This window comes from Anas acuta, chromosome 29, assembly GCF_963932015.1.
Source record: "Anas acuta chromosome 29, bAnaAcu1.1, whole genome shotgun sequence".
NCBI classification, from domain to species: Eukaryota; Metazoa; Chordata; class Aves; order Anseriformes; family Anatidae; genus Anas; species Anas acuta.
Window position 1 is genome coordinate 1723417 of NC_089007.1, and position 27705 is coordinate 1751121.

Genomic DNA, 27705 nt, shown 5'->3' on the forward strand with positions numbered 1-27705 from the left:
ATGCTGGATCCTTCCCTGGCACAGTGCGGGCGGTGAGTCCTTGGTGTCCAGGAGGCTGGCTGGTCACCAGGGAACTGTGTTTAGGCCCTGGCATGGAGGAGGGAGGGAGAGAGGTGTTTGCCCAAGGCTGCCACTGCTGGCCGGCCCTGTGGTCATGTCCCTGTCGCCCTCCCACAGGTACCTGTTCTGGACAGAGTGGGGGCAGTACCCCCGCATCGAGCGGTCCCGCCTGGACGGGACTGAGCGCATGGTGCTGGTCAACGTCAGCATCAGCTGGCCCAATGGGATATCCGTCGACTATGAGGTACGGCAGCCATCCAGGGCCGACCCAGGGCCTGGCGAGGATTGCGCAGGGCCTGCAGGAAGGGTCTCAGCAGCTGGGCCTCTGGGGGACCTGGCTGCCCTCCCCAGGGTGCTGGAGGCTCCTCTCTAGCATAAGGGAAATGGTCCAGGGTGGTCTTCCAAACCCTAGGGCCTTCTGCCGGGTGCGGTGGGAGGTGTGGAGCGTGTCTTAGGGTCTGTGCTCTTGTGTTGCTGACTGGGCTGGTTCCTCAGGACGGGAAGCTGTACTGGTGCGATGCCCGGACCGACAAGATTGAGCGAATTGACCTGGAGACGGGAGAAAACCGTGAGGTCGTCCTGTCCAGCAACAACATGGACATGTTCTCGGTGTCTGTCTTCGAGGACTACATTTACTGGAGTGACAGGTACGGCTCCTGGCAGGCCCCGTGGTGCTGGGTGTGCTCCGGGTGCTGGCTTCACGAAGCAGACAAGGGGAGCTGGGGGTGCTGGGGGGCAGGTTCGGAGCAGAGCCCCACATCACTTGTTCAGCGACTCTCTCCTTTTTTAGGACTCATGCAAACGGCTCCATTAAAAGAGGCAGCAAGGACAATGCTACTGAATCGGTGTCCCTGCGGACGGGGATTGGCGTGCAGCTCAAGGACATCAAAGTCTTCAACCGGGCCAGGCAGAAGGGTAGGTCGGGGAGCTGAGCACCCTGCTGCTGGCTGGGCTGGGTGCAGCAGGCGGATGCGAGGTGGGGGAAGGAAACAAACAGGCTGCTGTGTCCTCGAGAAGGAGCATGTGGAAGAAAAATGCAGTGGGCTGAGCCCTCTTCACCTGCTTCCTCTGGGAGCAGGGGCAGAGGTGCAAAGCTGCCGAGTGGGAACTTGGGTGGAGTGGGAAGTCCTGCGGAGAAGGATTTGGGGGTCCTGATGGAGAAGCTGGACATGAGCTGGCAGTGGGCGCTTGCAGCCCGGAAGGCTGCATCAACAGGGGGAAGGGCAGCAGGGAGAGGGAAGTGATTGTTCCCCTCTACTCTGCTCTTGTGAGACCCCACCTGGAGCACTGCGTGCAGGCCTGGGGCCCCCAGCACAAAAAGGATGTGGAGCTCCTGGAACAGGTCCAGAGGAGGGCCACTAAGATGATCAGAGGGCTGGAGCACCTCTCCTCTGCAGAAAGGTTGAGGGAACTGGGCTTGTTTAGCTTGGAGAAGAGAAGGCTCCAGGGAGACCTCATTGCAGCCTTCCAGGACTTGAAGGGAACATTTAAACAGGACAAGGAACACCTGGCTGTATGTGTTAATAGTGATAGGACACGGGGGAATGGTTTTAAACTAAGACAGGGGAAATTTAGTTTAGATATCAGGAGGAAGTTTTTTGCTCAGAGGGTGGTGAGGCACTGGAACAGGTTGTCCAGGGAGGTTGTGGATGCCCCATCCCTGGAGGCATTCAAGACCAGGCTGGATGTGGCTCTGGGCAACCTGCTCTAGTGGTTGGCAACCCTGTCCAGAGCAGCGGGGTTGAAACTAGATGATCTTGAAGGTCCTTTTCAACCCAGGCCATTCTGTGATTCTGGGATCTCCCTCACAGTCCTCTGAGCTCCCCTCTCTTCTGCCCAGGCACCAACATCTGTGCCCAGAACAACGGGGGCTGCCAGCAGCTCTGCCTGTTCCGGGGCGGGGGGCAGCGGACGTGCGCCTGCGCCCACGGCATGCTGTCTGAGGACGGCGTGAGCTGCCGGGACTACGACGGCTACCTGCTGTACTCGGAGCGCACCATCCTCAAGAGCATCCACCTGTCGGATGAGAACAACCTCAACGCGCCCATCAAGCCCTTCGAGGATGCAGAGCACATGAAGAATGTCATCGCCCTGGCCTTCGACTACCGTTACGGCTCCAAGGGCAGCAACCGCATCTTCTACAGCGACATCCACTTCGGCAACATCCAGCAGATCAATGACGACGGCACGGGACGCAAGACCATTGTGGAGAGTGAGTGTCCCAGGGCATCTGCCCTCAGACCCCTTTTCTGCTTTCTCCTGAACACCCTCTTACTTCACCCAAGCGTTTGTTTTCCTGTTAATGTTCCTTGGTGCTTCTGAGAGGCATTTTGAGTGACGGTTGTTAAGAGTTCAGATGGGAAATTTTCTACCGGAGCCTCTAGAAGCGGCAGCAGCCTCTTCTGTGGTAGAGGACGTGGATGCAAGGAGCAGTTGCAGAGCTTGTTCTGGCAAGGAAAGCATATCACGAGGCTTAGGCGTGCATGTGGGTGTGCTTTGCTCTAGAAACAAGACACTGCAGCAAATCTGGGATCTGCTCTATGTTTGCACTTCACTTCCAAGACAGACCCATCAAGGCTGAGCAAACCTTGCCACAGCCTGGCCCTGTCTTCACCTCAAAGCCCTTGGTTTGCACTTGATTAGTTTTATTGGCTCCTACAGCTGTTAAAAAGACCGTGTCTGTTGCTCTGCATCGCTAGGGAAAATCTCCAGCAAGGGTTATAAATGTGCTCACTAATGACTGTATTTACATTTGGCACTCGAGATAGCTTTTATTACTGAGATCAGGAGAGCAGGTCCCGTCTTTTGTAGCCGGTTCATTAAGCCTTTTGTTGATCATTAATGGGGAGGAAGGATGGGTGTGCAGTTCAAGTTTATCTCGCCACCTCTGGGCCTCAGTTCTCCCGTCCCTAGCAGTGGGAGCAGACACTGTGAGTGAGTTTCTGAGCACCACAGCATCGGATTGCAGGGAGAAGGAGACCAGAAGCAAGGCCAGCCCCTGTGGGCAAGACGAGTAGAGCCCTGGCTTGAAAGCCAGGCTGAAGTCTTTGTTCCAACATAGGTGAATGTTCCTCAGCCAAGACAAGGAGACGTAGCTACCTGATCTGTAGCAAAGCTCTGCTCAGGAGTCTCCTGAAGCCTTCTGGGACCTTGGTTCACTTGCATGTCCAACCACCAGCCCAGTCCTGCTGACTTCCCTCTTTATTGCCCTGCGCTGTTGCACTGGTGCGGTGCTAACCAGCAGCCAGTGCCTCAGGGATTTTTGGGGTGTAATTAAAAGCAGTAAGTCCAGGCTGCCACATCTGAGCATCGTGGTTGGCACTGGCTGCGTGGAAGGAGCCTTGCAGGAGCAAGGGGCTGGAGGCGGTCCTGGGCCAGAGGCTCACCCTTGCCCATCCTCTCCCCCTGCAGATGTGGGCTCGGTGGAGGGGCTGGCGTACCACCGCGGCTGGGACACCCTGTACTGGACGAGCTACACCACCTCCACCATCACCCGCCACACCGTGGATCAGAGCCGCCTGGGGGCTTTTGAGAGGGAGACGGTGATCACCATGTCAGGAGACGATCACCCCCGTGCCTTCGTGCTGGATGAGTGCCAGAAGTGAGTGGTGGCATCACCCCAGCTGGGTCTGTCAGCCCCCAGGGTCTGCGTGGCCCCGAGGACCCCCCTGCAGGTCCAGGGACCCAGACCCCTCCTGCAGGACAGGCACAGGAAGGAAAGGCCCTGTCCCTCCCTGCACATCCCAGTATAGGGAGTCCCGCGCTGTCCAGCTGGCAATCGTGTCCTCGTTCACCCCCCTCCTACCTCCTCTATGTGGGGACAATGTCCCCATCTATCCCAAAGCCCCTGGGAACCCCTGGGCAGCAGAGGGGCGGGTTGAGCCGAACGTGTGGCAGAGAGCTGAGGTTTGCAAAGGTGTTCTGTGTCCCTTCCCTTCCAGCCTGATGTTCTGGACCAACTGGAACGAGCAGCACCCCAGCATCATGCGTGCCACCCTGTCTGGTTCCAACGTCCTCATAATCATTGACCAGGACATACGGACACCCAATGGGCTGGCCATTGACCACAGGGCTGAGAAGATCTACTTCTCTGACGCCACTCTGGATAAAATCGAGCGCTGTGAATATGATGGCTCCCATCGCCACGTGAGTCCAGACCTGCCAGGGATTGGGGATGAGGGTGAAGGGTGCCGGAGCAGGGCTGTTCCCGTGGCACAGGGGCATTGGGCTTCCCCCAGTGCAAACAGTCGGGGACAGGCTGCGGTCAGGGCAGTCCTGTAGCCAGGTTCCTTCGTGCTCATATTTTGCTGATGTCTGGCAGGTGATCCTGAAATCGGAGCCCGTGCACCCCTTTGGCTTGGCTGTCTATGGCGATTACATCTTCTGGACAGACTGGGTGCGCAGGGCTGTGCAGCGAGCTAACAAGTACGTGGGCACTGACATGAAACTGCTGCGCGTGGACATCCCCCAGCAGCCCATGGGCATCATCGCCGTGGCCAATGACACCGACAGCTGTAAGGACACCCCACACCCCACCCGCCACCCCCTGGCCTCGCCACTGTGTGCCCCTGTTTGCTGCCTCTGCCCCTGGAAGCCTCAGGCCTCTGCCCCCCTCCCCTGCGCTTCTCATCCCCCTGCCAAACAGCTCTGCATCTCCACCCCTTCTGTCCCGTGACTGTCCCTTGTTGACCCTCATGCCCGAGGCACATCTATCTCCAAGCCCAATGCAGGCTGGAGAGGGAATTTTCCCCACGTGTGTCTTTCCCAGAACATCCTCCTTGCAAGCTCCGGGGAGACTGGCTGCCCCCAAACACGTGCATCCCCCCCATAGCCCCATTTGAAGGGCCCAGGGAGGAGCCCGCACCTTTCCTATCCCCCAGCAGGAAGGAGAAGGGGAAGGGACTGCTGGGGCTGTCCCCAGTGTGACTGCTCTGTCTCTCCTAGGTGAGCTGTCCCCGTGCAGGGTGAACAACAGTGGCTGTCAGGACCTCTGCCTGCTGACGCCCAAAGGACACGTCAACTGCTCCTGCCGTGGCGAGCGCGTCCTGCAGGAGGATTTCACCTGCAAAGGTGGAGGGGAGGTGGAAGCCGGCAGCTGGTGGGATGGGAAGGGGTAGAGGAAGAGGGGCCCTGCTCCTCCTGGCGGAGCTGATTCTCCTCGCACTCTCCTCAGCTCTCAACTCCACCTGCAACATGCACGATGAGTTCGAGTGTGGCAACGGCGACTGCATCGACTTCAGCCGGACCTGCGATGGCGTGGTCCACTGCAAGGACAAGTCAGACGAGAAGCAGTCCTACTGCAGTAAGGTTCCTCCTCTTGCTGCTTTGCTCGTACACACGCATGCGCACAGGCACCCTGCTCGAGCTGGCAGCTCCACCAGGCAAAGGGTGCTGGGGCTCCTGGGTGCCGTGGATGGGCGTCCTCTCGTGTCCCTCTTGGTGCTCTTCATCCCTTTTGCCCTCCCAAGGCTGGGACCAGCCAGGCTTTAAGGGCTCCAGAACTTTCTTCTGGGGGCAGGGGGGACAGGTGGAGAGGGGGACACCTGGAGCCATCCTGGTGGGGTTTACAGCACCCTTATTCTGACAGCAACCCGTGCTCTGCAGCCGGAGGATCTCTGCTGGGCAAAGGCCAAGCTTAACCCAGTGATGCTGCCAGGACAGCGCAAGGGAATCTGTTTCCTAATCACGCTTGTGCAGTTTCTCCTCTGCTGAAGGTCCCAAGTCACTGACAAGCCCGGCTCTGGCTCTCCCTTGGTGCTCACCATCCTTTCTCTCTCGCAGGCAGCCGCAAGTGCAAGAAGGGCTACCTGCACTGCATGAACGGGCGCTGCATCGCCAGCCGCTACTGGTGCAACGGCGTGGATGACTGCGGGGACAACTCGGACGAAGTGCCCTGCAACAGTAAGCAGGCTGCCTGGCTCCCTGCCAGGGCTCCGTCAGCTGTCTGGGACAGGGACAGAGGCGTGGGGAAAGGGTTACCTTCAGCTTGACAGGATCAGAGCAGAGCTGGGGCTTGATGGAGAGTCAAGGTCTAAGGCATACTTCCACTGCACCGCTTTGTCAGATTCATTCCCTGATAGCTGGGAGGAAGAACTCCCGTAAACGGCAGCGCAACGCCCAGAGCTATGTGAAAATAGTGGTTTGAGATCTGGGGAGAACACGAGGCAGAGGCAAGGTGCAGCATCACTGCTCACCACTTCTGCACTCCTGAGAAAAGGGCACACAAGCACCCCAAGGGCAACATCCGTTTGGAGCTGCAGCTTTGTAGGAGCCTGTGCTTGCTTTAGAACTGCCTGCAGAGGTTCTGCTCATCTCTGAGCCTGCCCAGGCCTGCTAGCGAAAGGCCAGCTCAGCAGACGAGTTCAGATGTGGCAGGTGGAGTTTGTGAACCAGAAGGGAGCCAGGTCTCCATCAAGAGGGGACATAGACCTGGGAGTGCAGGATCGATGTTCTGGCTGTGCTGGGCAGTGTGTGCGCATGCACGCCTGCAGTGAGCGTGGAGTGGGGTGGCTGTGCACGCTGGGTCCCCATCCCAGCCTCATCCTCTGTGGGGGCTTCCCCCTTGTTGCAGAAACCAGCTGTGCTGCTACCGAGTTCCGCTGCCGGGATGGGACCTGCATTGGGAATTCAAGCCGCTGCAACCAGTTCATCGACTGCGAGGACGCTTCGGATGAAATGAACTGCAGTGAGTGCCCTGACCGTGCCCTGTTCTTCCTGCTGCCTCCCCAGCTCTGACCTGCTGTCGCTTCTTTGGAGATGCTTCCACTCTCTGGGTCTGTGGGCTGGGGTGCCGGGGCCCTGTATTGCTTTGTGGTCTACGGGAAAGGTGCTGAGTCAGGGCAGGAGTGAGCTCCTGATTCCCACCCACCATCAGAGGCTATCCCCTCGCCACCCTAGTCCATCACTTCAGCCCACCTGCATGCTGCTCAGCCTCTCACCACCCCACAGCCATCAGAAGAGCCTTGCGAGGTGCCAAAAGCCAGCATTGTTCCAGCAACTCAGGGCTCTGACCCGTGGGTCAGAGGATACCCAGTGCCAATGTGGGGCGCACAGGGCTTGTGCTGGCAGCAGGAGCCGGAGCTGAGGGCCGTCAGCGGAGCTTGTGCTGTGCTTTCTTGCAGCCGCCACTGACTGCAGTGGCTACTTCAAGCTGGGGGTGAAGGGGACCACGTTCCAGAAGTGCGAACACACCTCCCTGTGCTATGCACCGAGCTGGGTGTGCGACGGAGCAAACGACTGCGGAGACTACTCAGACGAGCGCAACTGCCCCGGTGAGAGCAGTGGGGCAAGGAGTGGGGAGTGCAGGATGGGTTCTGGCCCCAGATGTGGGCTAGGTGCTCCCTTTGGGGTCCCACCAGGCAGCAGGGGCCTGTGCCACTATGCTTATGGACGTTTTCTTCCCAAACCAGGTGGGAGGGAACCCAAATGTCCAGCCAATTACTTTGCCTGCCCAAGCGGGAGGTGCATCCCCATGACTTGGACCTGTGACAAAGAGGACGACTGCGAGAATGGAGAAGACGAGACTCACTGCAGTGAGCGGCAGGGTGGGGAGAGCAAGGGTCTCGGGGGCTGTTGCATGGGGTGGCAAGAGCAGGCACAGCAGAGGGGGAAGCAGGAACCTCTCCTCTCTCCAAGATCCCTTGGCCAAGAACCAGATTCCAGATTCTTCCTCTTTGTGGTCTTATTCCACAAGCACAGACTTAACCGTGACCAAAACAAATGTCCTTGCATGTTTCTTTGCTCAGCAGATGCATGTATCCGTAGTGACTTTAAGGGTGCCCAGTTACAGCTCATTTGAGTGATGTTTTTTGTTCCAACCTCCCTAAACAAACCTCCAACAATACCCAGGAACTGGGAACCCCCCCCCTCCAGCTCCAGAGCAGGGAATCCCACAAAAGTCCTGCCCCAGCGTGGTGTGGGGGCACTGACAGGTCTGGGCAGCAGGATTGCCAGCACCAGCTCTAGCACCCAGCTGGCTCAGCCTGGCCACGTGCTGCTGCTGTGTCCATCCTGCTGCATTGCCCCAGCTCTGAGCCCCTCCTCTCCTCTCCCAGACAAGTTCTGCTACCCCGTGCAGTTCGAATGCAACAACCACCGCTGCATCTCCAAGCTCTGGGTGTGTGATGGGGCAGACGACTGTGGGGATGGCTCTGATGAGGACAGCCGCTGCCGTGAGTCTCTCCAGCCCCTGCTCTGACCTCCCAGTCCCTGCCCACGATGCTGCCCCGTCCCTGAGCACTCCCACCTCTGCCGTTTCTTCTCCCACACCTGCCCTCCCGCTCCATGATCCTCGCTGCTCTCCTGGATTCCCTGCTTTGGGGCACCCTGGAACACGAGGGCACATAGCCCAAGAGCGCAGGCCCTCCAGCAGCTTTCTTCCCACTTGTCCCTTCTCCAGGGCTGACAACCTGCAGCACAGGATCCTTCCAGTGCCCGGGCAGCTATGTCTGCGTGCCAGAGCGCTGGCTCTGTGATGGAGACAAGGACTGTGCAGATGGAGCTGACGAGACCCTCGCTGCTGGCTGCTGTGAGTCCTCAGAGGGCTGCGTGCGTGGTGGGGCCAGGGATGGAGCTGGGGAGGAGCACAACTGCCTTGGGGGCTCAACCCCACCGCCTGGGGCTCAGGGAGCAGCATGGCCTGCCCCTAGGGCTGCAGGGGGTGTGGGGAGCAGGGGCTGACAGCGGTGCCTCGTTGCAGTGTACAACAACACGTGTGATGAGCGGGAGTTCATGTGCGGGAACCGCCAGTGCATTCCCAAGCACTTTGTCTGCGACCACGATGACGACTGCGGCGATGGCTCGGATGAGTCTCCAGAGTGCGGTAGGTGTCACAGAGTGGGGTGGGGGGATGTGAGCAGAGGGAGCGGGCAGATGCAGTGCCGGACAGCCACAGGAGAACTGCCTTCTCCCCAGCTGCCCTGCAATGCACCCGTCCTGGTGCTGCATGTTTTTTGGAGGTGTCCAAAGTCACCTGCTTGGCCTCCTCCTTGTCCCAGTGCTGCTCCCCTGTCCCCAAGCGGGCTGAGGAGGGTTTGGGCACCCATGCTGCGGCTGTGCAGCGCCCTGCTCGCTGCTGGCTGGCTCAGTGTGGTGGGGGGGCACCTCCTGAGCCCACTGTCACCCGCAGAGTACCCGACCTGTGGCCCCCATGAGTTTCGCTGTGCCAACGGCCGCTGCCTCAGCAACAGCCAGTGGGAGTGCGATGGCGAGTTCGACTGCCACGACCACTCGGATGAGGCACCCAAGAACCCACGCTGCAGCAGCCCAGGTACCTGCAGGGGCCGGGGCTGGGGGAGTGGGGCTGCCCAGCTTCTTGTGCTTACAACTGCTTTTGCCTCTCTGCCCGCTGCAGAGAACAAGTGCAACGACTCCTTCTTCCTGTGCAAGAACGGGAAATGCATCCCAGAGGCGCTGCTTTGCGACAACAACAACGACTGCGCGGACGGCTCGGATGAGCTCAACTGCTTCATCAACGAGTGCCTCAACAAGAAGATGAGCGGCTGTTCCCAGGAGTGTGAGGACCTCAAGATCGGGTACAAGGTAGGGGCCCGCAGTTGGGTTGGGCAGCTGGAGCTGGAGCGATGCTCCCGTGCTCCCTGCCTCCTCCATGGCCCTTGTAGCATGAGCGTTGCTTCTGCCCTGCACCGCAGTGCGCACGTGGGCACTTCCAGCTTGCGTCTGTGCGTGCTGTTCTGCCCGTGCCTGTGCCCGTTTGTCCCGTGGGGTGCTCCTCGCCTCCCAGCGTGCAGGCCCTGGCTGTGGCTAACAGCTCCTGGTTGCCTCCTGCAGTGCAGATGCCGTCCTGGGTTCCGGCTGAAGGATGACGGGAAGACGTGCATTGACATCGACGAGTGCTCCACCACCTACCCCTGCAGCCAGAAGTGCATCAACACTCTGGGCAGCTTCAAGTGCCTATGCATAGAGGGCTACAAGCTCAAACCTGACAACCCCACCAGCTGTAAAGCTGTCACAGGTGAGCGGGGTTTAGAGGCAGGGATGCTGTTGTGGCAGCAGCGGGATGCTGCGAGCGCTGGAGTTGGTCGCGGTGCTCCGGAGGTGAAGCAGCTGCACCTGGCTCGTGGAGGAGAGCCAGGACACGCAGGGCACAGGGGGAAGCGGCTCCGTGTGCCTGCCCTTGTGCTCACCCCTGATGCATCTCCTGATCCCCCGTGCAGATGAAGAGCCCTTCCTCATCTTTGCCAACCGGTACTACCTTCGGAAGCTCAACCTGGACGGCTCCAACTACACGCTGCTCAAGCAGGTGCGGAGCAGGAGGGGGGCACCAGCCTGCGGGGCTGGGGTCTGCAGCTGGGGCTTGGAGGGGGTCCAGCACACACAAAACCTCCCAGCCCGCGAGTCTGGGCTCTTGCCTTCCTGCACTGATAACGGGCCCTGTATAAACAACGGCTCTTGCTGTGAATATACACGGGGTCCTGTGTAAACAGCAGCTCTTCAGCAGCAGACCTTTATAAGGCAGGGTCTCCACAAGTCTGTGGGTGCTTTTAACTTTGCTCAGGGACTGGGAGCTGTGGCTGGGGGCTCGCTAAAGCCCCTGACACCCTGTGCTAGCAGGTGGAATGGTTTCAGTGCTTCTCCCTCCCTCCCAGGGCCTGAACAACGCCGTGGCTCTGGATTTTGACTATCGGGAGCAGATGATCTACTGGACAGACGTCACCACGCAGGGCAGCATGATCCGACGCATGCACATCAACGGCAGCAACGTTCAGGTGGGGGACAGAGGCAGCCCCCAGGCTGCGGCTCCCTCCCTGCTCCCTGTAGGGGCCCAGGTTGGCCGCAGTGTCACCAGGGAAGGGGACACAAGCCCTGTCATAGGGTCACCACGGGTTCCTACAAGGTTCACACATGTTCTTACAAGACCTCCACAGGATGTTTTGCAGCACCATCCCAATCAGATGGGCTCCGTGCTGCCCCAAAGCAGTGAGCAGGGAGGGGTTTGGGGAAGAAAGGAGCGAGGAAAGGGAACTGAGCAGGAGCTGTGCGCTGGGGGGAATGGGGATGTTGTGGCCATTCCTGGCCCAGGGAAGGACCTGGTTCTGCCTGTCCAGGCCCTACTTCTCCATTTTCTCTCGACAGGTTCTTCACCGCACTGGCCTCAGTAACCCCGATGGGCTGGCAGTGGACTGGGTGGGAGGCAACCTGTACTGGTGTGACAAAGGTCGGGACACCATCGAAGTGTCCAAGCTCAACGGCGCCTACCGCACGGTGCTGGTGAACTCGGGCCTGCGTGAGCCCCGGGCGCTGGTGGTGGACGTGCAGAATGGGTGAGAGCCTCTGGGACCTTCCCCTCTACCTAGGGCTGGGGCTGGGGGCCTCTCTGCCACCTTGTTGCTGGGGCCAGGGCCTTCTCTCCTGTCCTCTGGGACACCTGGCAGCTTCTCCCTCCCCAGCACCCCCGTGCCCACGCGCCAGGCAGAGCGTGACCACTGCTCTGGCTTGTGCAGGACTCAGCCTCGCTCTGCTCTTCTCTTTCCCTCCCAGTTACCTATACTGGACAGACTGGGGTGACCACTCCCTGATCGGGAAGATTGGCATGGACGGCACCAACCGCAGCGTCATTGTTGACACCAAGATAACGTGGCCCAACGGCCTCACCCTCGACTACATCAACAGTCGGATCTATTGGGCTGATGCTCGGGAGGACTACATCGAGTTCGCCAGCCTCGACGGCTCCAACAGGCACACGGGTGAGAGCTGGGGCTCCTCCGGTCCCTCGGGGGATCTTAGGATTGGTCCTGGGGGTGTGGAGCCAGGATTTTGGGCTGGGGTCCCCACTTCCAGCAGCTCCTCCGTGCATTTGAGCAAGTGAAAGCGTTTGCTCCCTAGCAGGAGAGGCTGTGCTGTGTGGGGCTGCGGGCACGGTGGGAGGGCTGGGGGCAGCCCCTTGCTGAGCCCCCCCTCTCCCCCTTACAGTGCTGAGCCAGGACATCCCGCACATCTTCGCCCTCACCCTCTTTGAGGATTTCATTTACTGGACTGATTGGGAGACCAAGTCCATCAACCGAGCCCACAAGACTACGGGTGCCAACAAGACCCTGCTGATCAGCACGCTGCACCGCCCCATGGACATCCACATCTACCACCCGTACCGCCAGCCCGACGGTGAGCCGCAGGCATCAGGGGGTGCGGGGGGGCCCTGGCTCTGCAGAGGAGCCCAGGGCAGCAGCGCAGGAGGGCCAGGGCAGGGCACAGGGTGCAAATGGAGACCAGGGGCTGTCAGGCTAGGAGACGGGGTGCAAAAAAGGGATGTGCATGGTGAGGAGGGGCTCAGAGCTGGGGTGTTGTGCACCATTCGGGTCCTCCCCCTTGGTCTGACCTGCAGTTCTTTCCCTGCCGTCTCCCCAGTTCCCAACCACCCCTGCAAGACCAACAATGCAGGCTGCAGCAACCTCTGCCTCCTCTCGCCGGGCGGGGGGCACAAATGTGCTTGTCCCACCAACTTCTACTTGGGCAGCGATGGCAAGACCTGCGTCTCCAACTGCACAGCCAGCCAGGTAACAACCAGCCTGCCTGTGGAGATGTCTCCATGGCAAGCGTGTGCCTGGGCTTGCACACACATTGCTCTTGCGAGGTTCAATCCTGCTCCAGCAGTGGCAGCTGCTGCGGCTCTGTGCGAGCGCTGGTGCAGGCTCCGTGCATCGGGTGGTGGCGTTGCACATGTCATCTCCTGGCGTGGGCAACACCTCCCTCCTGTGGCACTTCCCAGCACATACAGACTGCAACTCCTGGGGTGTCCGAGGGGAGGGAGGCAGCTCTGGAAGGACGCTGCCCATCCGCTGTCCTCCCCAAACCCCAGAGGCTGTGGAGGGTGGACTCGGGGTGGAGGGCTTAGGACAGGTTGGGGCACCGAGGTACAGGAGTGTCTGGGAAGGGATGGCACAGAGGTCAGGGCCCTTGGCAGAGGGGGTGCCCTGGGGTCAATGCCACCTGGGGCCTCCATTCCCGTCTGGGGTCACCATCTGAGCTGCTTTCACAAACTTGTCCCTCTTTCGCAGTTTGTCTGCAAGAATGACAAATGCATCCCTTTCTGGTGGAAATGCGACACCGAGGACGACTGCGGGGACCGTTCGGATGAGCCTGAGGACTGCCGTGAGTGCTGAGGGGACTGCAGGCAGCCCACCACGTCCCAGCTCCCTGGCTGTGCTACCTGCCCCTTTGAGGGCACCAACAGCCCCACAGCACCTCCGTGCCAGCCAGAGCAGCCGGGCTCTGCTCCCACAACTGGTCCTTGAAAACCCTGCTGCTGTCCTGGCTGAGGGACGGCACTGGTGAAGGGGAAAGTTACCCTGTTCATGGAGCCTGGAGCATAATAATTCACTTTCCCTGCCCAAGGTGTAGCCCGATGGGAGGCAGCAGCCAGCTGCTGCTCGCTCCGCAGCCGTCAGGGCCCAGCGTTCCACGTGCTGGTTGCTGAGTTCCTGCAAAGGGACCCAAAGGGGGAAGAGGGGGAGGTTAAGGTTTGCCCTGAAAATGTTCCCCAGAGATGTTTCACCCCATCCTCCTCTCCCCACAGCTGAGTTCAAGTGCAGACCAGGGCAGTTCCAGTGCTCCACTGGGATCTGCACCAACCCAGCCTTCATCTGTGATGGAGACAACGACTGCCAGGACAACTCGGACGAGGCCAACTGTGGTAGGTTCCCCACCCCACCTCGTGGTCCTCAAACCCCAGCAGGGCTGCGGCACCCCATTAGAGCAGAGATGCTGTCTCGGCTTCTGACGGTGTGACCTCTCTTCCCAGATATCCACGTGTGTCTGCCCAGCCAGTTCAAATGCACCAACACCAACCGCTGCATCCCCGGCATTTTCCGCTGCAACGGTCAGGATAACTGTGGTGACGGCGAGGACGAGAAGGACTGCCGTGAGTGGGGAGCTGTTTAGCCTTTAGGATGGGGAACCTACATGGGGCAGGGGGGAGGAGTGCTGCATCAGATCTGTGTCTTGGGGTATTGTCTTTACCAGCAGAGTGGCTTTCTGGGTGATCCTACCCCTGGGCATGGAGCTTTGTCCTTCCCCTGCTCTGCTTAGAGTTTCTGACTACTGTCACCCTGCAGCCCCTACTGACGCTGCTATTTGCTGGTAGAAACCAAATCCTTACCTCCCTCAGAGTGTCAAGTTCAGTGTTTGCCATGGCTTTGCACCGAGCCTTCTGCACGGCCGAAGGATCTTGTTGCTTCCCTGCTTTATCTCCGTGCAGCTGCTGTGTCCCGAGGAGCAGTGGAGCCCTTTGGGGCCATCAGAAGGCATTTTTCCCCATCCCTCCTGTGCACGTGGTCACCAAGGAGGCCTGGGTGCTTTGCTTTGATTCCTAGAGCATCTGTGTGCCTCTCTGCACTGCGGGGTGGATTTTGTGGGGTAGTGGCTGGCAGAGCCCTGCCTGCCCGCTGCCTCTCCTGATTCTGCCTCTCCCCCTGCAGCGGAGGTGACCTGTGCCCCCAACCAGTTCCAGTGTGCCATCACCAAGCGCTGCATCCCCCGCGTCTGGGTGTGTGACCGGGACAACGACTGCGTGGATGGCTCTGATGAACCTGCCAACTGCAGTAAGCAGCCTGCGGGCAGAGGGCTGGGTGGCTCCAGGCACCAGGAGCTCCGCTGTGGCCAGTTGCCCGCGTGCATCTGCCTGCGGGAGCTGGGTCCCTGCTCAGTCCCAGCAGAGCTGCAGGTGCTGTGGGCAGCGGGTGATGTGGCTCTGCCTGGATCTGTCCCATCGAGATGTTTCTCTCGGAGGACTGCACGAACGGGTGGCGTCCTGCCCCGTCGGTACCATGCAGGGGTGCTGCGCGCAGCTCCGGGCTGCGGGGACGAGGCATTCGGGAAGGAGATGTGACTGGGCAGTGCCGATGCCACCTCCCCTCCCCATATGCGTGTCATCTTGTTTTTGCCCCCAGCACAAATGACTTGTGGTGTGGATGAATTCCGGTGCAAGGACTCGGGCAGGTGCATCCCAGCGCGCTGGAAGTGTGACGGAGAGGATGACTGCGGGGATGGGTCCGATGAGCCTAAGGAGGAATGCGGTGAGCAAGGGCCGGGGAGACCAACCCTTAGGGTGCCTCGTGTCCTGATTCCTGATTGCCCTGGGTGTTGGGGACATTTTATCTATTAATTTTCCTAAATTGTGTGGGTGAGGCTGGGTCGGAGGGAGGCTTCTGGTGCAGCTGCCCAGCAGCGAGCAGCGCTGCCTGCCCTGCTAACAGGCACGCCTGCTCCCGTTTGTGCACGTGGGTGATGCTGATGCCTGTCCCTGTCCCCCCCAGATGAACGCACCTGTGAGCCCTACCAGTTCCGCTGCAAGAACAACCGCTGTGTGCCGGGGCGCTGGCAGTGCGACTATGACAACGACTGCGGGGACAACTCGGATGAGGAGAGCTGCAGTACGTGCCACTCACCAGCTTTCACTAGCCCTGGAGCACGGTGCAGAGGGGGCAGTGCAGGTCCCCCCAGCCCCTCTACCTGCTGGTGACCCAGCTGCCACATGGGGAGGGAGCCATGGCCTGGCTGGGGGCTGGTACCTGGGGAGCCCTGGGAGCAGCCTTCTGCCCTTGGCTGGAAGCCTCCTGGCCCCACAGGTCTGGATAATTTGGTCCCGGGTGCTCCTGGCCACACTGGGGAGAGGCCAGAAGTGGCAGCAGGTGAAAGGCATGGGGTGAAGCTCAGCACCCTCTTGGGTGGCAGTGTCCTGCCCATCGTGCGGTCACGCTCGCCTGCTGGACATCACCGTGGTGGAGCAGGGCTGGCCGTGGAGCAGCTCGGCTTTATGCCATCACCTTGTGCCTTGGCTCCAGCTTGGCAGGCAGTGCCCATTGAGGTGGTTTGCCTACGGGTGTGTGAACACCCTGCCCTCTGGAGGGGAGATGTGATCTGTCTGGAATGAGCTGGACCCAAACCACAAACCTGGTCTAGGGGTGCAGGAAGACAGCTGGTTTGGAGAAGCTGTAGCTGCCCCTTAATGAGCAGCCACTTGTTTTTTGAGCTGTGCCAGCGCTGTCCTGTTGAGCAGCAGGGGACCGTGACTGTCTGTGGGGGTGACACAGTCCTTGGGGTGCTGCGGGCAACCAGGGACCCCATCCCTTCCCTCCAGAGCCCAGTGGGACAGCACTGGGGTCTGCAGATGGCCCCGGGGGTCCTGGCAGACCCAGCCCCCTCTTCTGCCACCCCAGGCCACCCACATGCCCCTGTCTCCCTGAAGCCTCTAGGGTGTAAATTTTTTTTTTCTTTTTTTGTTGCTTTCATGTCGTGTTTTTGAGTTTGTGCCATTTCACTTCATCTTATGTTTTTCTCCATTTTCACACTGTCGTTATGGGGCGCTCAGAGGTAGGTTCCTGCCAAAATCTTTTAATTCCATGTGCAGCCTCTTTCAAATAAAATGAAGACAGTAAGTTCCAGGTGAGGGCAGAGGGGTTGGGACTGGACCAATCCAGGTGGATTTACAGAGCATCAGCACCAGCACATCCCTCCACTGGTTCTGTGGGCAGAATGGGTCCAGTCCTGCTCCCTGGCACCACTGGGACCCACGCATGGCTTGTTCTTGGCCCCAAAACCTGTGCCCATCTGCCCCCCTCTACTCTGCCTGTACACCCCCTGCCCCTAAATCCACTCCTATCGGCTTCTGCTCTCCCAGCCAGCTGGGATGTTTGCCCTGACACGTCCTGCACCACTGGGGAGGGGACAGGTCCCAAGAGCCATCCCTGGCAGGACACCGCACTGTGCTGTGGTCCTGCAGATCAGCTCGGTGCCAGCTGCTGGCCCAGCGGGGGGCTCTGTCCCCACCGCCCTGCAAAGTGGCCGCGCAGGCATGGGGGCTCTGCCAGGCCTGGCCAGGGCTCCACTGTGTCCCCTCCTGCAGCAGCGCCCTGGGGGGAACGGTGTGAGGACCAGGCACGGCAGGGAGCTGCCACAACCGGGTCTGTGTGGCTGTGGCGTTCCCCCCGTGGATCCCATTCCCTGCAGGGAGCCCTGGGCTGGAGCTGGGCAGGGGTCTTGGCTCTGCCCACCGACTGCGCACCCACCCTCTCCCCAGTGCCATGGCACCAAAGAGCTTCCCTAACGTTCCGTGCCCCCCCCGACAGTCAGCCAGGGTGCCCTGCCACCCCGCAGCCTGTGCTCAGGGGTCTCCCCCCTCTTGTCTGCCCCCAGCACCTCGGCCCTGCTCGGAGAGCGAGTTCTCGTGTGCCAACGGCCGCTGCATCGCAGGCAGGTGGAAGTGCGACGGGGACCACGACTGCGCGGATGGCTCCGATGAGGTACGGTGCTGGGGCGGGGGGGCTCTCTGCCAGCACCCCCACCTCCCTGCCTGCATGTGGGAGCGGGGCCACATCCCCCGGATCTGCCTCTGCCACTGGTCCCCCTCACGCTGCGAGGCAGCCCCAGTACCTGGAGAGCCGGCGTCTGAGGGCCTGCTCCTGGCTGCAGCCACGGGGCAGGAGCCTGCCACGGTGGGGGCTGTCCCTGCTGACCTCTGTCCCCAACCTTTCCGCTGCAGAAAGACTGCACGCCCCGCTGCGAGTTCGACCAGTTCCAGTGCAAGAACGGGCACTGCATCCCCATGCGCTGGCGCTGTGATGCTGACGCCGACTGCATGGACGGCACTGACGAGGAAGACTGCGGCACTGGAGGTAAAGGGTAGTGCTGCGCCGCTCCTCCTGCCCCCTTTGCTGGTCGTGCCCCCCACCCTGTGCCCCGTATCCCTGTGGGGTGGTCGCAAGGCCTGTAACGGGGCTGCTGTCTGCCCATGCTGTGGCTGTGGGGTTGGCAGCAGCAGTGCAGGTTGGCCATTGCAGCAGGGTCCTGTCAAACACCAGATCTCCCCTCAGTGCTGGTGCTAGCACCAATAAGCCCAGTTCCAGTGGGGTGGGGGGGTCAGACATGTACGCAGCCCCCTCAGGGTCCCCAGCTGTGCTGGAAGCAGGAGGGGCAGCACCCGGACACTGCTGGCTCATGTGTGGCTTCCTTCCTGCCCCGTGCTGTCCTGCAGTTCGCACCTGCCCCCTGGACGAGTTCCAGTGCAACAACACGCTGTGCAAGCCCCTGGCCTGGAAGTGTGATGGGGAGGACGACTGTGGGGATAACTCAGACGAAAACCCCGAGGAGTGCTGTGAGTGACGTTGCCTTGCCTTTCCCCGCTCCTGGTGTGCAGTCGCCCTGGCACCCGCCGGCCAGTGAAGGGAGGCATTGCCGGAGCTGGCACCCCGAGGGGCTTGGGCACCTCTCCTTGGCACCTCCAGCTGTGCCAGGAGGACAGGGTTGGGGGGAGGCTCTGCTCCAGAGCTGCCTTGCAGAGAGCTGGGGCTGGGGGAGGACAGGGCAGAGAGGCTGAGCCTTCCCGCGGCGCGGGCCGGCAACGGATGGTTGTCTTTGCTTCAGTCTCTTTGCTTTAGTCTCTGGAGCCTGCTCGCACCTGTGGGACAGGCCACTCTGGGATCGGGCAGAGGCCGAGCGGCAGCTTGTGACAAGTGTGACAGCCTGGCTATGGCGTCTCCTTTCACCGTCACCGTTTGTTTCTGTTTGCTGGTGCAGTGAAATTCCAGTGTCCCCCCAACAGACCGTTCCGCTGCAAGAACGACCGGGTATGTCTGTGGATCGGTCGACAGTGCGACGGCATCGACAACTGTGGAGACAACACGGATGAGAAGGACTGTGGTGAGTGCGGACTGGGTTGGCTGCTGTCCTTTGGCTGGGCCTCACAGGGCCCTGGCTTCAACCCAGGCGATAGAGTTTGCTTCACCCCCCTCCTTCCAAAAATCGGGAGGCGAGCGCTAGTACCCTGGGACCCTGCCCCGGCCACTCTCACCCCATCGCACCCGTGGGGCCGGGTGCCCAGGGCCGCAGAGCGTCACAGCTGCTGCCCGTGCTCCCACAGAGTCCCCCACGGCCAAGCCCAAGAGCTGCAGCCAGGACAAGAACGAGTTCCTGTGTGAGAACAAAAAGTGCATCAGCGCCAACCTCCGCTGCAACTTCTTTGATGACTGCGGAGATGGCTCTGATGAGAAGTCCTGCTCCCACGGTGCGTGGGTGGCTGGGGGGGTGCCGAGGGGGAATGTGGGGGGAGCTGTGGGGTGGTGGGTGCTGACCGCGTCTCCCACCGCAGACCACAAGTCGTACGACTGCATGACCAACACCACCATGTGTGGAGATGAGGCCCAGTGCATCCAGTCGCAGCCCACCTCGTACTGCACGTGCCGCAGAGGCTTTCAGAAGGTGCCAGACAAGAATTCCTGTCAAGGTACTTCCACCACTGCTGGGGAGCACTTGAGGTCTGGCTGTTGGGTTTAGGGCTGGCTTTCACCCCTAAGATGCCCCTTTATATCCCTGGAGTGGCGGGGGTGTCACGAACGGTGTCCTTGGGGCACTGGGGGAGAGATGGGGTCTCTGAGCCCTACTAGCACAGCACAGCCCCCAGAGAGGGCCTGAACCTGGCCTTGCTTGGAAACACCCTCCTTGTCCCCCCATGACTCCTATCTTCCCTCTGCCCAGATGTCAACGAGTGCCTGCACTTCGGGACCTGCTCCCAGCTCTGCAACAACACCAAAGGCTCCCATGTCTGCAGCTGCGCCAAGAACTTCATGAAGACTGACAACATGTGCAAGGCAGAAGGTTGGGGCTTGCACAAATCCTGAGCATATCTTTATGTCTTCCAGCCTCCATTCCTTCTCCTTCTCCCCCTGTATTCTCTGCCTCTTGGGGAGAATCCATCCCATCCTTCCTCCTGGGATGCTCAGCCTGGCCCTCTCAGGGGTCTCCTGTCCATCTGTTTTTGCCCAAAGGGGTGCTGAGAGACCCAGTCCCATGCCCCACCACAGAGCCGGGCTGGCCCCAGGCTCCCTGTCCTGCACTAACAGCTCCTCCTCCGCAGGCTCAGAGCACCAAATCCTCTACATCGCGGATGACAACAAGATCCGGAGCATGTACCCCTTCAACCCCAACTCTGCCTACGAGCCGGCCTTCCAGGGTGACGAGAACGTGCGCATCGATGCCATGGACATCTACGTCAAGGGCAACAAAATCTACTGGACCAACTGGCACACGGGCAGGATCTCGTACTGCGAGCTGCCGGCCTCCTCTGCCGCCTCCACCGCTTCCAACCGCAACCGGCGCCAGATCGACGGTGGCGTCACCCACCTGAACGTGAGCTCTGTCCCCGCGTGGCAGGAGGCACGTGGCCAGGCTGCTGGGGTCCGGCCCTGACCCCTTCCTCCTTTCTGCCCTTCCCAGATCTCTGGGCTGAAGATGCCGCGGGGTATCGCCATCGACTGGGTTGCTGGGAACATCTACTGGACGGACTCTGGGCGGGATGTCATTGAAGTGGCGCAGATGAAAGGCGAGAATCGCAAGACGCTGATTTCAGGCATGATCGATGAGCCGCACGCCATCGTAGTTGACCCGCTTAGGGGGTGAGACTCCAGCCCTTTCTCACTTCCTCTCTACTCTGTCCTCACCCCAGTCCCTTACCAATAAGCCCTCCGTGGTAGAAGCTTCCTGTGCCCCACTGGTAGCGTGAGTTGTATCTGGAGTCGGCTAGCCCCTCAAGGATGGCGTTGGGAGAAGGCTGAGGGTTTCTCTGATGGGCTGTTGGACTGTTTTGCTCTTTCCCTCCTTACTCCCCCAATGAGAATGACCGGCCTGTGTCCTTCACAGGACCATGTACTGGTCAGACTGGGGCAATCACCCCAAGATTGAGACGGCCGCTATGGATGGGACACTGCGCGAGACCCTGGTGCAAGACAACATCCAGTGGCCAACAGGTGAATAAAAATGGGTGCCAGGAGGGGCACAAGGGGTGGTGAAGGCCTTGGCATACAGCAGGGGGACACAGCTGAGCCCTGTGACCGGCATGGACAGGGCATGAAGGCATGGCAGGGTGGCGGATGGCTCTGCTGGCCAGCAGGGGCTTTGGGTGGGCTACGGGCTTGTCCCTCACTGGGGTGTGTTTGCACCAGGCCTGGCTGTGGACTACCACAACGAGCGGCTGTACTGGGCTGACGCCAAGCTCTCCGTCATCGGCAGCATCCGGCTCAACGGCACGGACCCCGTTGTGGCCATTGACAACAAGAAAGGTGAGCAGCGCCCCGAGAGCCCCTGGAGCAGCAGGGAAGAGGCTGATCTGGCCAAGGTCGATGTCCCTGGGTTGGGGGTCCCACGAGGCTCCCTGGGGGCCCATGACGTGGCTTGTGACCTGGCTTGGGAGCAGGACAATCCCCTAGCAAGCCCACCTTGTACAGGGTGGGAGGCCCTAGCCCAAAATCCATCATCCCTGTCCAAGGCAGCGACTGGCCAGCTGTGCTGTCAGCTCCTGAGCCACCTCTGACTGCTCGTGTCCTCTCTTCGCTTCCCCAGGGCTGAGCCATCCCTTCAGCATTGACATCTTTGAGGACTACATCTATGGTGTCACCTACATCAACAACCGCATCTTCAAGATCCACAAGTTCGGGCACAAGTCTGTCACCAACCTGACGTCGGGCCTCAATCATGCCACCGATGTTGTGCTCTACCACCAGTACAAGCAGCCGGAGGGTGCGTGTCGGGCCCGAGGCCCTTGGTCTGGGGCAGGATGTGTCCCTTCTGGCACAGAAAGGATGAGGGGAGCACTGGCAGAGGACTCAGCATTTCTTGAGCAGTTTATATGGCCAGGGTGGGAGAATGGGGCCCCTCGGTTGGCAAAGCAGGGGATTCACGTGGGACAGGGGCTACCCAGGCGCACTGGAAAGCTGTCGGTTGGTGACCTGAAGGCACTGGGAGATGGGGTTGTTTTGGGGCTGTTTGCCAGGAGGGTGCCAGGGCAGCTTGCCGTGCCTCACCCCACATCATCCCTTCTGTCCTCCCCACAGTGACCAACCCTTGCGACCGTAAGAAGTGCGAGTGGCTCTGCCTGCTGAGCCCCAGCGGCCCCGTCTGCACCTGCCCCAACGGCAAGCGCCTGGACAACGGCACCTGCGTGGTCATCCCCTCGCCCACCGCCTCCGCCGTCGGTGAGTGGTCCCAGGGGCCAGGAGGAGGCTGGGGGCTGCCCCAGGGCGGCACGGCACGGCCCCACTCACCTCCCCCCCTCGCCCCCAGTGCCCACCACCGACACCTGCGACCTGGTGTGCCTGAACGGGGGCAGCTGCTTCCTCAACGCCCGCAAGCAGGCCAAGTGCCGGTGCCAGCCGCGCTACAACGGCGAGAAGTGCCAGATCAACCAGTGCTGGGATTACTGCCAAAATGGGGGCATGTGCGCTGCCTCCCCGTCAGGTGAGGGCTGCTGCGGGGGCCGGGCTGGTCCTGGGTGGACGGGGCAGCGGAGCAGCACCCTGACAGCTCTTTTCTCAGGCATGCCAACCTGTCGCTGCCCCACCGGCTTCACGGGGCCCCGGTGCAACCAGCAAGTGTGCACCGACTACTGCCTCAACAACGGCAGCTGCACGGTCAACCAGGGCAACCAGCCCAACTGCCGCTGCCTTCCTTCCTTCATCGGGGACCGCTGCCAGTACCGTGAGTGCTGCTCGCGAGGGCGGCTGGGGACAGCACCCGGGAATTGGGGACCGCTGGGCGGCACCGCTCTCCTGGGGGATGCTCTCCAGGGGTTGCGGGGCGGTGGGGTGCTCTGTGGGTGAGCAGGGTGGCGAGCAGCCTTGCGGTCGGTCTCAGGGGGGCCAGCGTGGGGCTGCCCCCCACCCACCCTGGCCCTGCTATCCCCTGCAGGGCAGTGCTTCGACTACTGTGAGAACGAGGGGGTGTGCCAGATGACGGCCAGCGGCGTCAAGCAGTGCCGCTGCCCCCCGCAGTTCGAGGGCGCCCAGTGCCAGGAGAACAAATGCTCCCGGTGCCAGGAGGGCAAGTGCAGCATCAACAAGCAGAACGGAGAAGTGTCCTGCATGTACGTGCCAGGGCTGGTGAACTCAAAAGGAGGGAGAGGGGTTGGGTGGGCACGGAGACCCAAGAAGGAACTTGTATCCTGTGGCCGGATCATCCAGGCTGCGAGGTGCTGGTTCAGTAATTGGGGTCTGGCTGTTGAAGGGCAGCTCAGATCGGTGGGAGCCCTCAGGGTGATGGGACGCAGTGGTGGAGGGGTCTGCCCGGGCCCATCCTGGTGACCCAGCAGCCACGGGCATGGCACAGCACGGCCCCGGGCGGTGCCAGTGGGATGAGCCAGCAGAGTCCGGGGCACTGTGGGGCAGGTGCAGGGCAGAGGGGAGCTCGTGGGTGCCTGCGTCCTGATCCGCTCTGCCCCACAGCTGCCCCGATGGCAAGATAGCTCCCAGCTGCCTGACCTGTGATGACTACTGCATGCACGGCGGGACCTGCTCCATCAGCGACAAAACGCAGCTGCCCGAGTGCCTGTAAGCAGAGCTGGGGGCTGGCCACGGTGCTTATGGGGGCTATGGGTGGGCCCCAAGGTCTCCAGGGAGGGTAAAGGATTATTTTCTTGCCCCCTAAGCACGGGGAGCACATGACTGACAGACCCCAATCTGTGCCCCCCCCCCCCCTTTCCATCCAACCACCCCCTGACCCACAGGTCTGTGCCCTACCTCTCCCCCCCACCCCCCCGCATGATGTCCTGCCCCCCGCTAACCCCGCTGCTCTCCCCGTGCTCTCAGGTGCCCGGTGGGGATGACTGGGACGCGTTGCGAGGATTTCATCGTCAGCGAGCAGCAGAGCAACCGTACGTACAGCACGCCCTGCCCTGGGAGGCTCAGCCCCAGGGTGGGGGTCGGGAAGAGAAGCCTGTACCCCCCTCCCAGCTTGGGGGGTGCTCCTGAGCCCCATTCTCCGGGTGGGGATGGGGTGCTCCTGCTCCAGCTCTGACCCATGGGGACGGTGTCAGCTGCCACACACCCTGACCAGCACCCGCACCCCTTGTCCCACAGGAACGGCCTCCATCATCATCCCCATCCTGCTGCTGCTGATCCTCCTCACCGTGGTGGCTTTTGTCTGGTACAAGTGGAGGATTAAGGGGTGAGTGGGGGCACTCCAGGGGTCCTGGGGGAATGTTACTGGGCCGAGACGGGCTTGAAAACGCCTTGGCTGCGTGGTTCAAACAAGCAGGGGGGGCTGCTGGGGGGATCTAGGCCCCTTTGCTGCACCTTGCGCCCTGACCCCGTGTTTTGTGCCCTCCCCAGCGCCAAGGGCTTCCAGCACCAGCGGATGACGAACGGTGCCATGAACGTGGAGATCGGGAACCCCACCTACAAGATGTACGAGGGGGAGCCCGACGACGACGTGGGGGAGCTGCTGGACGCCGACTTTGCCCTGGACCCTGACAAGGTGCGGAGCAGGGTCTGCGTGGCTCAGGAGGGCCCTCGGGTGGGCGAGGCCAGCCTGAGAGGGGGCTGCCCTCTGTGCAGAGGAGGTTGGGGGGCTCAGGGACAGTTTGGGGACGGATGGTGACAGCCACAGCCTTGACAGCACTGCTGCCAGTTCAGGCTTGCACCGTGGCCGTTGTGCCTGGCACCCTGGGGCGAGGGTCCCCTCCGGGACCAGCTGTGCTGGGGAGGGGGTGTCTGTGCCCCCTCCTGACCTGCGCCCCCCTCCTCTCCGCAGCCCACCAACTTCACCAACCCCGTCTACGCCACGCTGTACATGGGTGCCCACAACAGCCGCAACTCGCTGGCCAGCACGGACGAGAAGCGGGAGCTGCTGTCGCGGGGCGCAGACGATGACCTGGCGGACCCCCTGGCGTAGGGACGGCGCGGGGGCGAGGGGCCGCTGCTGGCCTGGCACAGACACCCATGGCAGAGGGGATGTGGGGGGGGGGGGGGGGAGGGCGGGCAGGGGGCGGGGGGGAGCCGAGAGCCACTGTATAAATGTACAAATGAAGGATTATTACTTTTCTATGTGAGCAGTATTATTACCTGTATATTCCCCAGCACCTGGCCTCAGCGCCTCTTCGTTGCCAGATCCGGCTTTGGTTTAGTTGAAATTTCTCGACATCGGGGGCCCCCCCCCCCTCCCTTCCCCCGCTACCCCCCTGTGTCCCCCCCCCCACCCCTTCCCCGCACGGGCTTGGCACCAAGGTGCCGGGACGAGGACGGCCGAGGACGAGCTCGCGGGGCCACCGCCACGAGGGCTGGCGGCGGATGGGGCAACCGCCGCAGGCGGCGAGGGCAGAGCAGGGCCCGCGCCCACCCCGGCTCTCGGCTCCAGTCCCCCCCCCACCCGCAGCCCCCCCCTGAGACCCCCTCTTTGCCCCCCCCCCCACGCTGCTCCCCTTTCCCCCCTTTCTCTCCGCTGCTCCCCAGCATCTCGGCCCCTTCTGGCTCTGCCCGACTGTTACAGGGGGACGGGGACGAAGCCCCCCCAGCCCCGCTGCGGCGCAGGGTCCCCCACCTCGCTCTGGCACCACCCCCCACCTCGCCTGCTCTCCGACATGCACATTTTTTAACAGGAAAAAGAAAAAAAAAAAAAAAACAAAAACATAAAAAAAAAAACACAAACAAACCATGGAAATGACCTAGCTTTTATAGTAGAAATAAATAAACGCATGTGGGGGGAGGGCAGGGGGCGACCCCATCCTTTTATTGGGGGGAAATGTTTTAATAATTTTTGCTGGATTACTTTACAACTAAACAAAACAGATATTGTTATAAATAAAATTTGTAAAAACTGACGCGCAGGCTCCTGCTTGGTGGCAATGGGGGGGGGGTAGGGGGGGCTGCGGGCGCATCCTGCCGGGGCTGTGGCTGCCTGGGGGGGGGGAGGGAGGGAAGGGGGCTCGTGTGTGCCCCCCGCTGCTGGGGGGGGGTCCCAGCTCCCCGAGCCCCCCGGCGGGGCGCTGCGCCCCCCTCCTGCCGCCAGGTGGCGCCGCCGCCCTCGGGAACGAAGCTGGGGGGGGGGGAGAAATTGGGGGGGGGCTGCGTGCGCCCCCCCCCCCAGCGTTTGCAGCCCCCTGTGCAGACCTTCCCCCCTATCCCACCTTATCCCCCCCCGCCCCGATCCTCGCGGATCCTTCACCCCCCCACGCGTGGGGAGCGGAGCAGGACAGAGGCGGCCGCGGCCCCCCCCTGGCCCCCCCCCCGGCTCCGCAGCTGCCTTTGAAGGCCCCGAGCCCCGCTACAGGATCCGGCGCGGCCCGACCCTCAGATCTATTTCCATCCCGGCTCTTTGTTCACTTATCGGTTTCTTGTATCTCCTCCAGAGTTTTTTTTTTTTTTTTTTTCCTCCCCCGTTCCCCCCCCCCCTTTTTTTTTTCTTCTTTTTCTTCCAATTCAATGCATATATATTTTTTAGCCCTTCGCTCGTCTCCCCTCGCCTCGCCCCTGCCCTTCCACAGCTCTTAGGGCTGTTACTTGGGTGGGAGAGGGGCTGGGGGGGGGGGGGGGGGGGGTTGAGCCCTGCCTGAGACCCCTGGTGAGACTCCCGGGGGGGGCCCAGGCGAGGCTCCCAGGAGCAGGACAGGGGCTGGGGTCGGCCCCACGCAGCCCCCAGCCACCCCAAACCCCCCCTTGGCTGGGGGGCGAGGCAGGGGGTGAAGGCAGCATCCAGGGGACATCACAGGGGGTGCCCGGGGGGGGGGGTCTGCTGTGGGGTCATGGTGCTGGGGGGGTCTGAGGATGGACCCGAGGCAGGGCGAGGGCCTGGGAGCCCCAGTAGGGTGCTGGGTGCCCCCTGCCCAGGGCTGCTGGGGGGGGGGGGGCTGGCGAGGCTGGGGGGCTGCTAAAGGGAACGTATGGGGCTGGCGGGGGGGCTGCATGGGGCGGGGGGGCTGCATGGGGCGGGGGGGCTGCATGGGGCATGCACCAGCGCTGCCCTCGCCTTTCTCTGGCTCTCGCCTTCATTCCGCTCCCTCTCCCTGTTCCTCGTTTCCCCTTTACCTTTTATTCATTTTCTCTCCACACGTACACGCGTTCCTGCAATGTCCCCCTCCGTGTGTCCCCCCCCTTGCAGCCTGCGCTTGCCCCCCAGCCCTGCTGCTACCAAAACCCCTGCCGGTGGCTTCCCGGGGAAGACAAGGAGATAATAACGGTGCTCGCAGTGAGCGCAGCAATAACGGGGAGTGCTGGGGGGGGGGTCCCTGCAGAGCTTGGGGGGGGCGAGAACACCTGGGGGACCCTCTGTGAGCCTCGAGCCCCCCAGAACCACGAGCACATGCGTGTGCGTCTGCGTGCGTGCGTGCACACGCATGCACATCTGTATGGACACGCGTGTGCATGCGTGTGCACCTGCGTGCACACGTGTGCAAATCTGCGTGTGCCCAGCTGCACGCACACGCGTGCACATCTGCGTGCAACACGGGGCCTGTGGCCAGCCTGCAACGCTGGGGGGGGGGTTGCAAAGGCTGGGAGGGGGGCTTTGCACGCTCCAGGGTGTGCACGGCACCCTGGGGGTGCAGGGGGGCACCTGCGGGCTGTCCCCCCCCCCCAAAACACTCCCTCCCGTAGGGGGGTCCCCATCCCCGCTGGGGGCTGTGGGGGGGGGCGAGAAGGGCAGGGGGGAGGTAGGCAGAAGGAAGGTGAGCAGGGGAGAGGTGGAGAGGGGGGGTACGCACGACCCCCCCCCGCACCACCCCATGCAGTGACCCCCCCCGGGAGAGCCTCTTGGGTGGGTTGGGGGGCACCGGAGCTGCTCCCCCCTCCCTGGGGCTGCTGCTGCCGCTCCCCGGTGCCGGTGCCGGTGCCCCCCCCTCCCGGGGCGGGAGGGGAGGGGGGGGCTTGGGGAGGG

The 27705-nt window shown here is 61.8% G+C and overlaps 1 protein-coding gene across 6 annotated transcripts in view; it reads left to right on the plus strand.

Moving 5' to 3' along the window:
* The window catches only part of LRP1 (LDL receptor related protein 1), an 87778-nt gene extending 62124 nt beyond the window's left edge, over positions 1–25654 (plus strand). For 5 of the 6 annotated variants that reach the window (XM_068663510.1, XM_068663514.1, XM_068663513.1 and 2 more), the window contains 52 exons: positions 178–304; positions 556–707; positions 851–975; positions 1901–2272; positions 3472–3661; positions 4002–4206; positions 4382–4574; positions 5005–5130; positions 5234–5362; positions 5842–5961; positions 6632–6745; positions 7182–7331; positions 7470–7604; positions 8115–8231; positions 8459–8587; positions 8759–8881; positions 9188–9328; positions 9413–9600; positions 9850–10033; positions 10236–10321; positions 10668–10787; positions 11155–11342; positions 11560–11765; positions 11992–12180; positions 12424–12572; positions 13074–13167; positions 13592–13708; positions 13817–13936; positions 14493–14615; positions 14964–15089; positions 15330–15446; positions 17209–17315; positions 17555–17687; positions 18047–18166; positions 18589–18711; positions 18932–19075; positions 19160–19294; positions 19546–19665; positions 19925–20196; positions 20284–20462; positions 20707–20813; positions 21009–21125; positions 21406–21582; positions 21897–22037; positions 22126–22299; positions 22378–22539; positions 22750–22924; positions 23283–23387; positions 23646–23710; positions 23916–24003; positions 24168–24312; positions 24589–25654. In XM_068663510.1, the coding sequence (XP_068519611.1) occupies positions 178–304; positions 556–707; positions 851–975; positions 1901–2272; positions 3472–3661; positions 4002–4206; positions 4382–4574; positions 5005–5130; positions 5234–5362; positions 5842–5961; positions 6632–6745; positions 7182–7331; positions 7470–7604; positions 8115–8231; positions 8459–8587; positions 8759–8881; positions 9188–9328; positions 9413–9600; positions 9850–10033; positions 10236–10321; positions 10668–10787; positions 11155–11342; positions 11560–11765; positions 11992–12180; positions 12424–12572; positions 13074–13167; positions 13592–13708; positions 13817–13936; positions 14493–14615; positions 14964–15089; positions 15330–15446; positions 17209–17315; positions 17555–17687; positions 18047–18166; positions 18589–18711; positions 18932–19075; positions 19160–19294; positions 19546–19665; positions 19925–20196; positions 20284–20462; positions 20707–20813; positions 21009–21125; positions 21406–21582; positions 21897–22037; positions 22126–22299; positions 22378–22539; positions 22750–22924; positions 23283–23387; positions 23646–23710; positions 23916–24003; positions 24168–24312; positions 24589–24729 (7585 nt within the window). In that variant the 3' untranslated portion in view covers positions 24730–25654. The remainder of the gene's footprint in view (positions 1–177; positions 305–555; positions 708–850; positions 976–1900; positions 2273–3471; positions 3662–4001; positions 4207–4381; positions 4575–5004; positions 5131–5233; positions 5363–5841; positions 5962–6631; positions 6746–7181; positions 7332–7469; positions 7605–8114; positions 8232–8458; positions 8588–8758; positions 8882–9187; positions 9329–9412; positions 9601–9849; positions 10034–10235; positions 10322–10667; positions 10788–11154; positions 11343–11559; positions 11766–11991; positions 12181–12423; positions 12573–13073; positions 13168–13591; positions 13709–13816; positions 13937–14492; positions 14616–14963; positions 15090–15329; positions 15447–17208; positions 17316–17554; positions 17688–18046; positions 18167–18588; positions 18712–18931; positions 19076–19159; positions 19295–19545; positions 19666–19924; positions 20197–20283; positions 20463–20706; positions 20814–21008; positions 21126–21405; positions 21583–21896; positions 22038–22125; positions 22300–22377; positions 22540–22749; positions 22925–23282; positions 23388–23645; positions 23711–23915; positions 24004–24167; positions 24313–24588) is intronic. The other variant, XM_068663511.1, reaches the window with a different exon arrangement.
* Positions 25655–27705: the final 2051 nt, after the last annotated feature.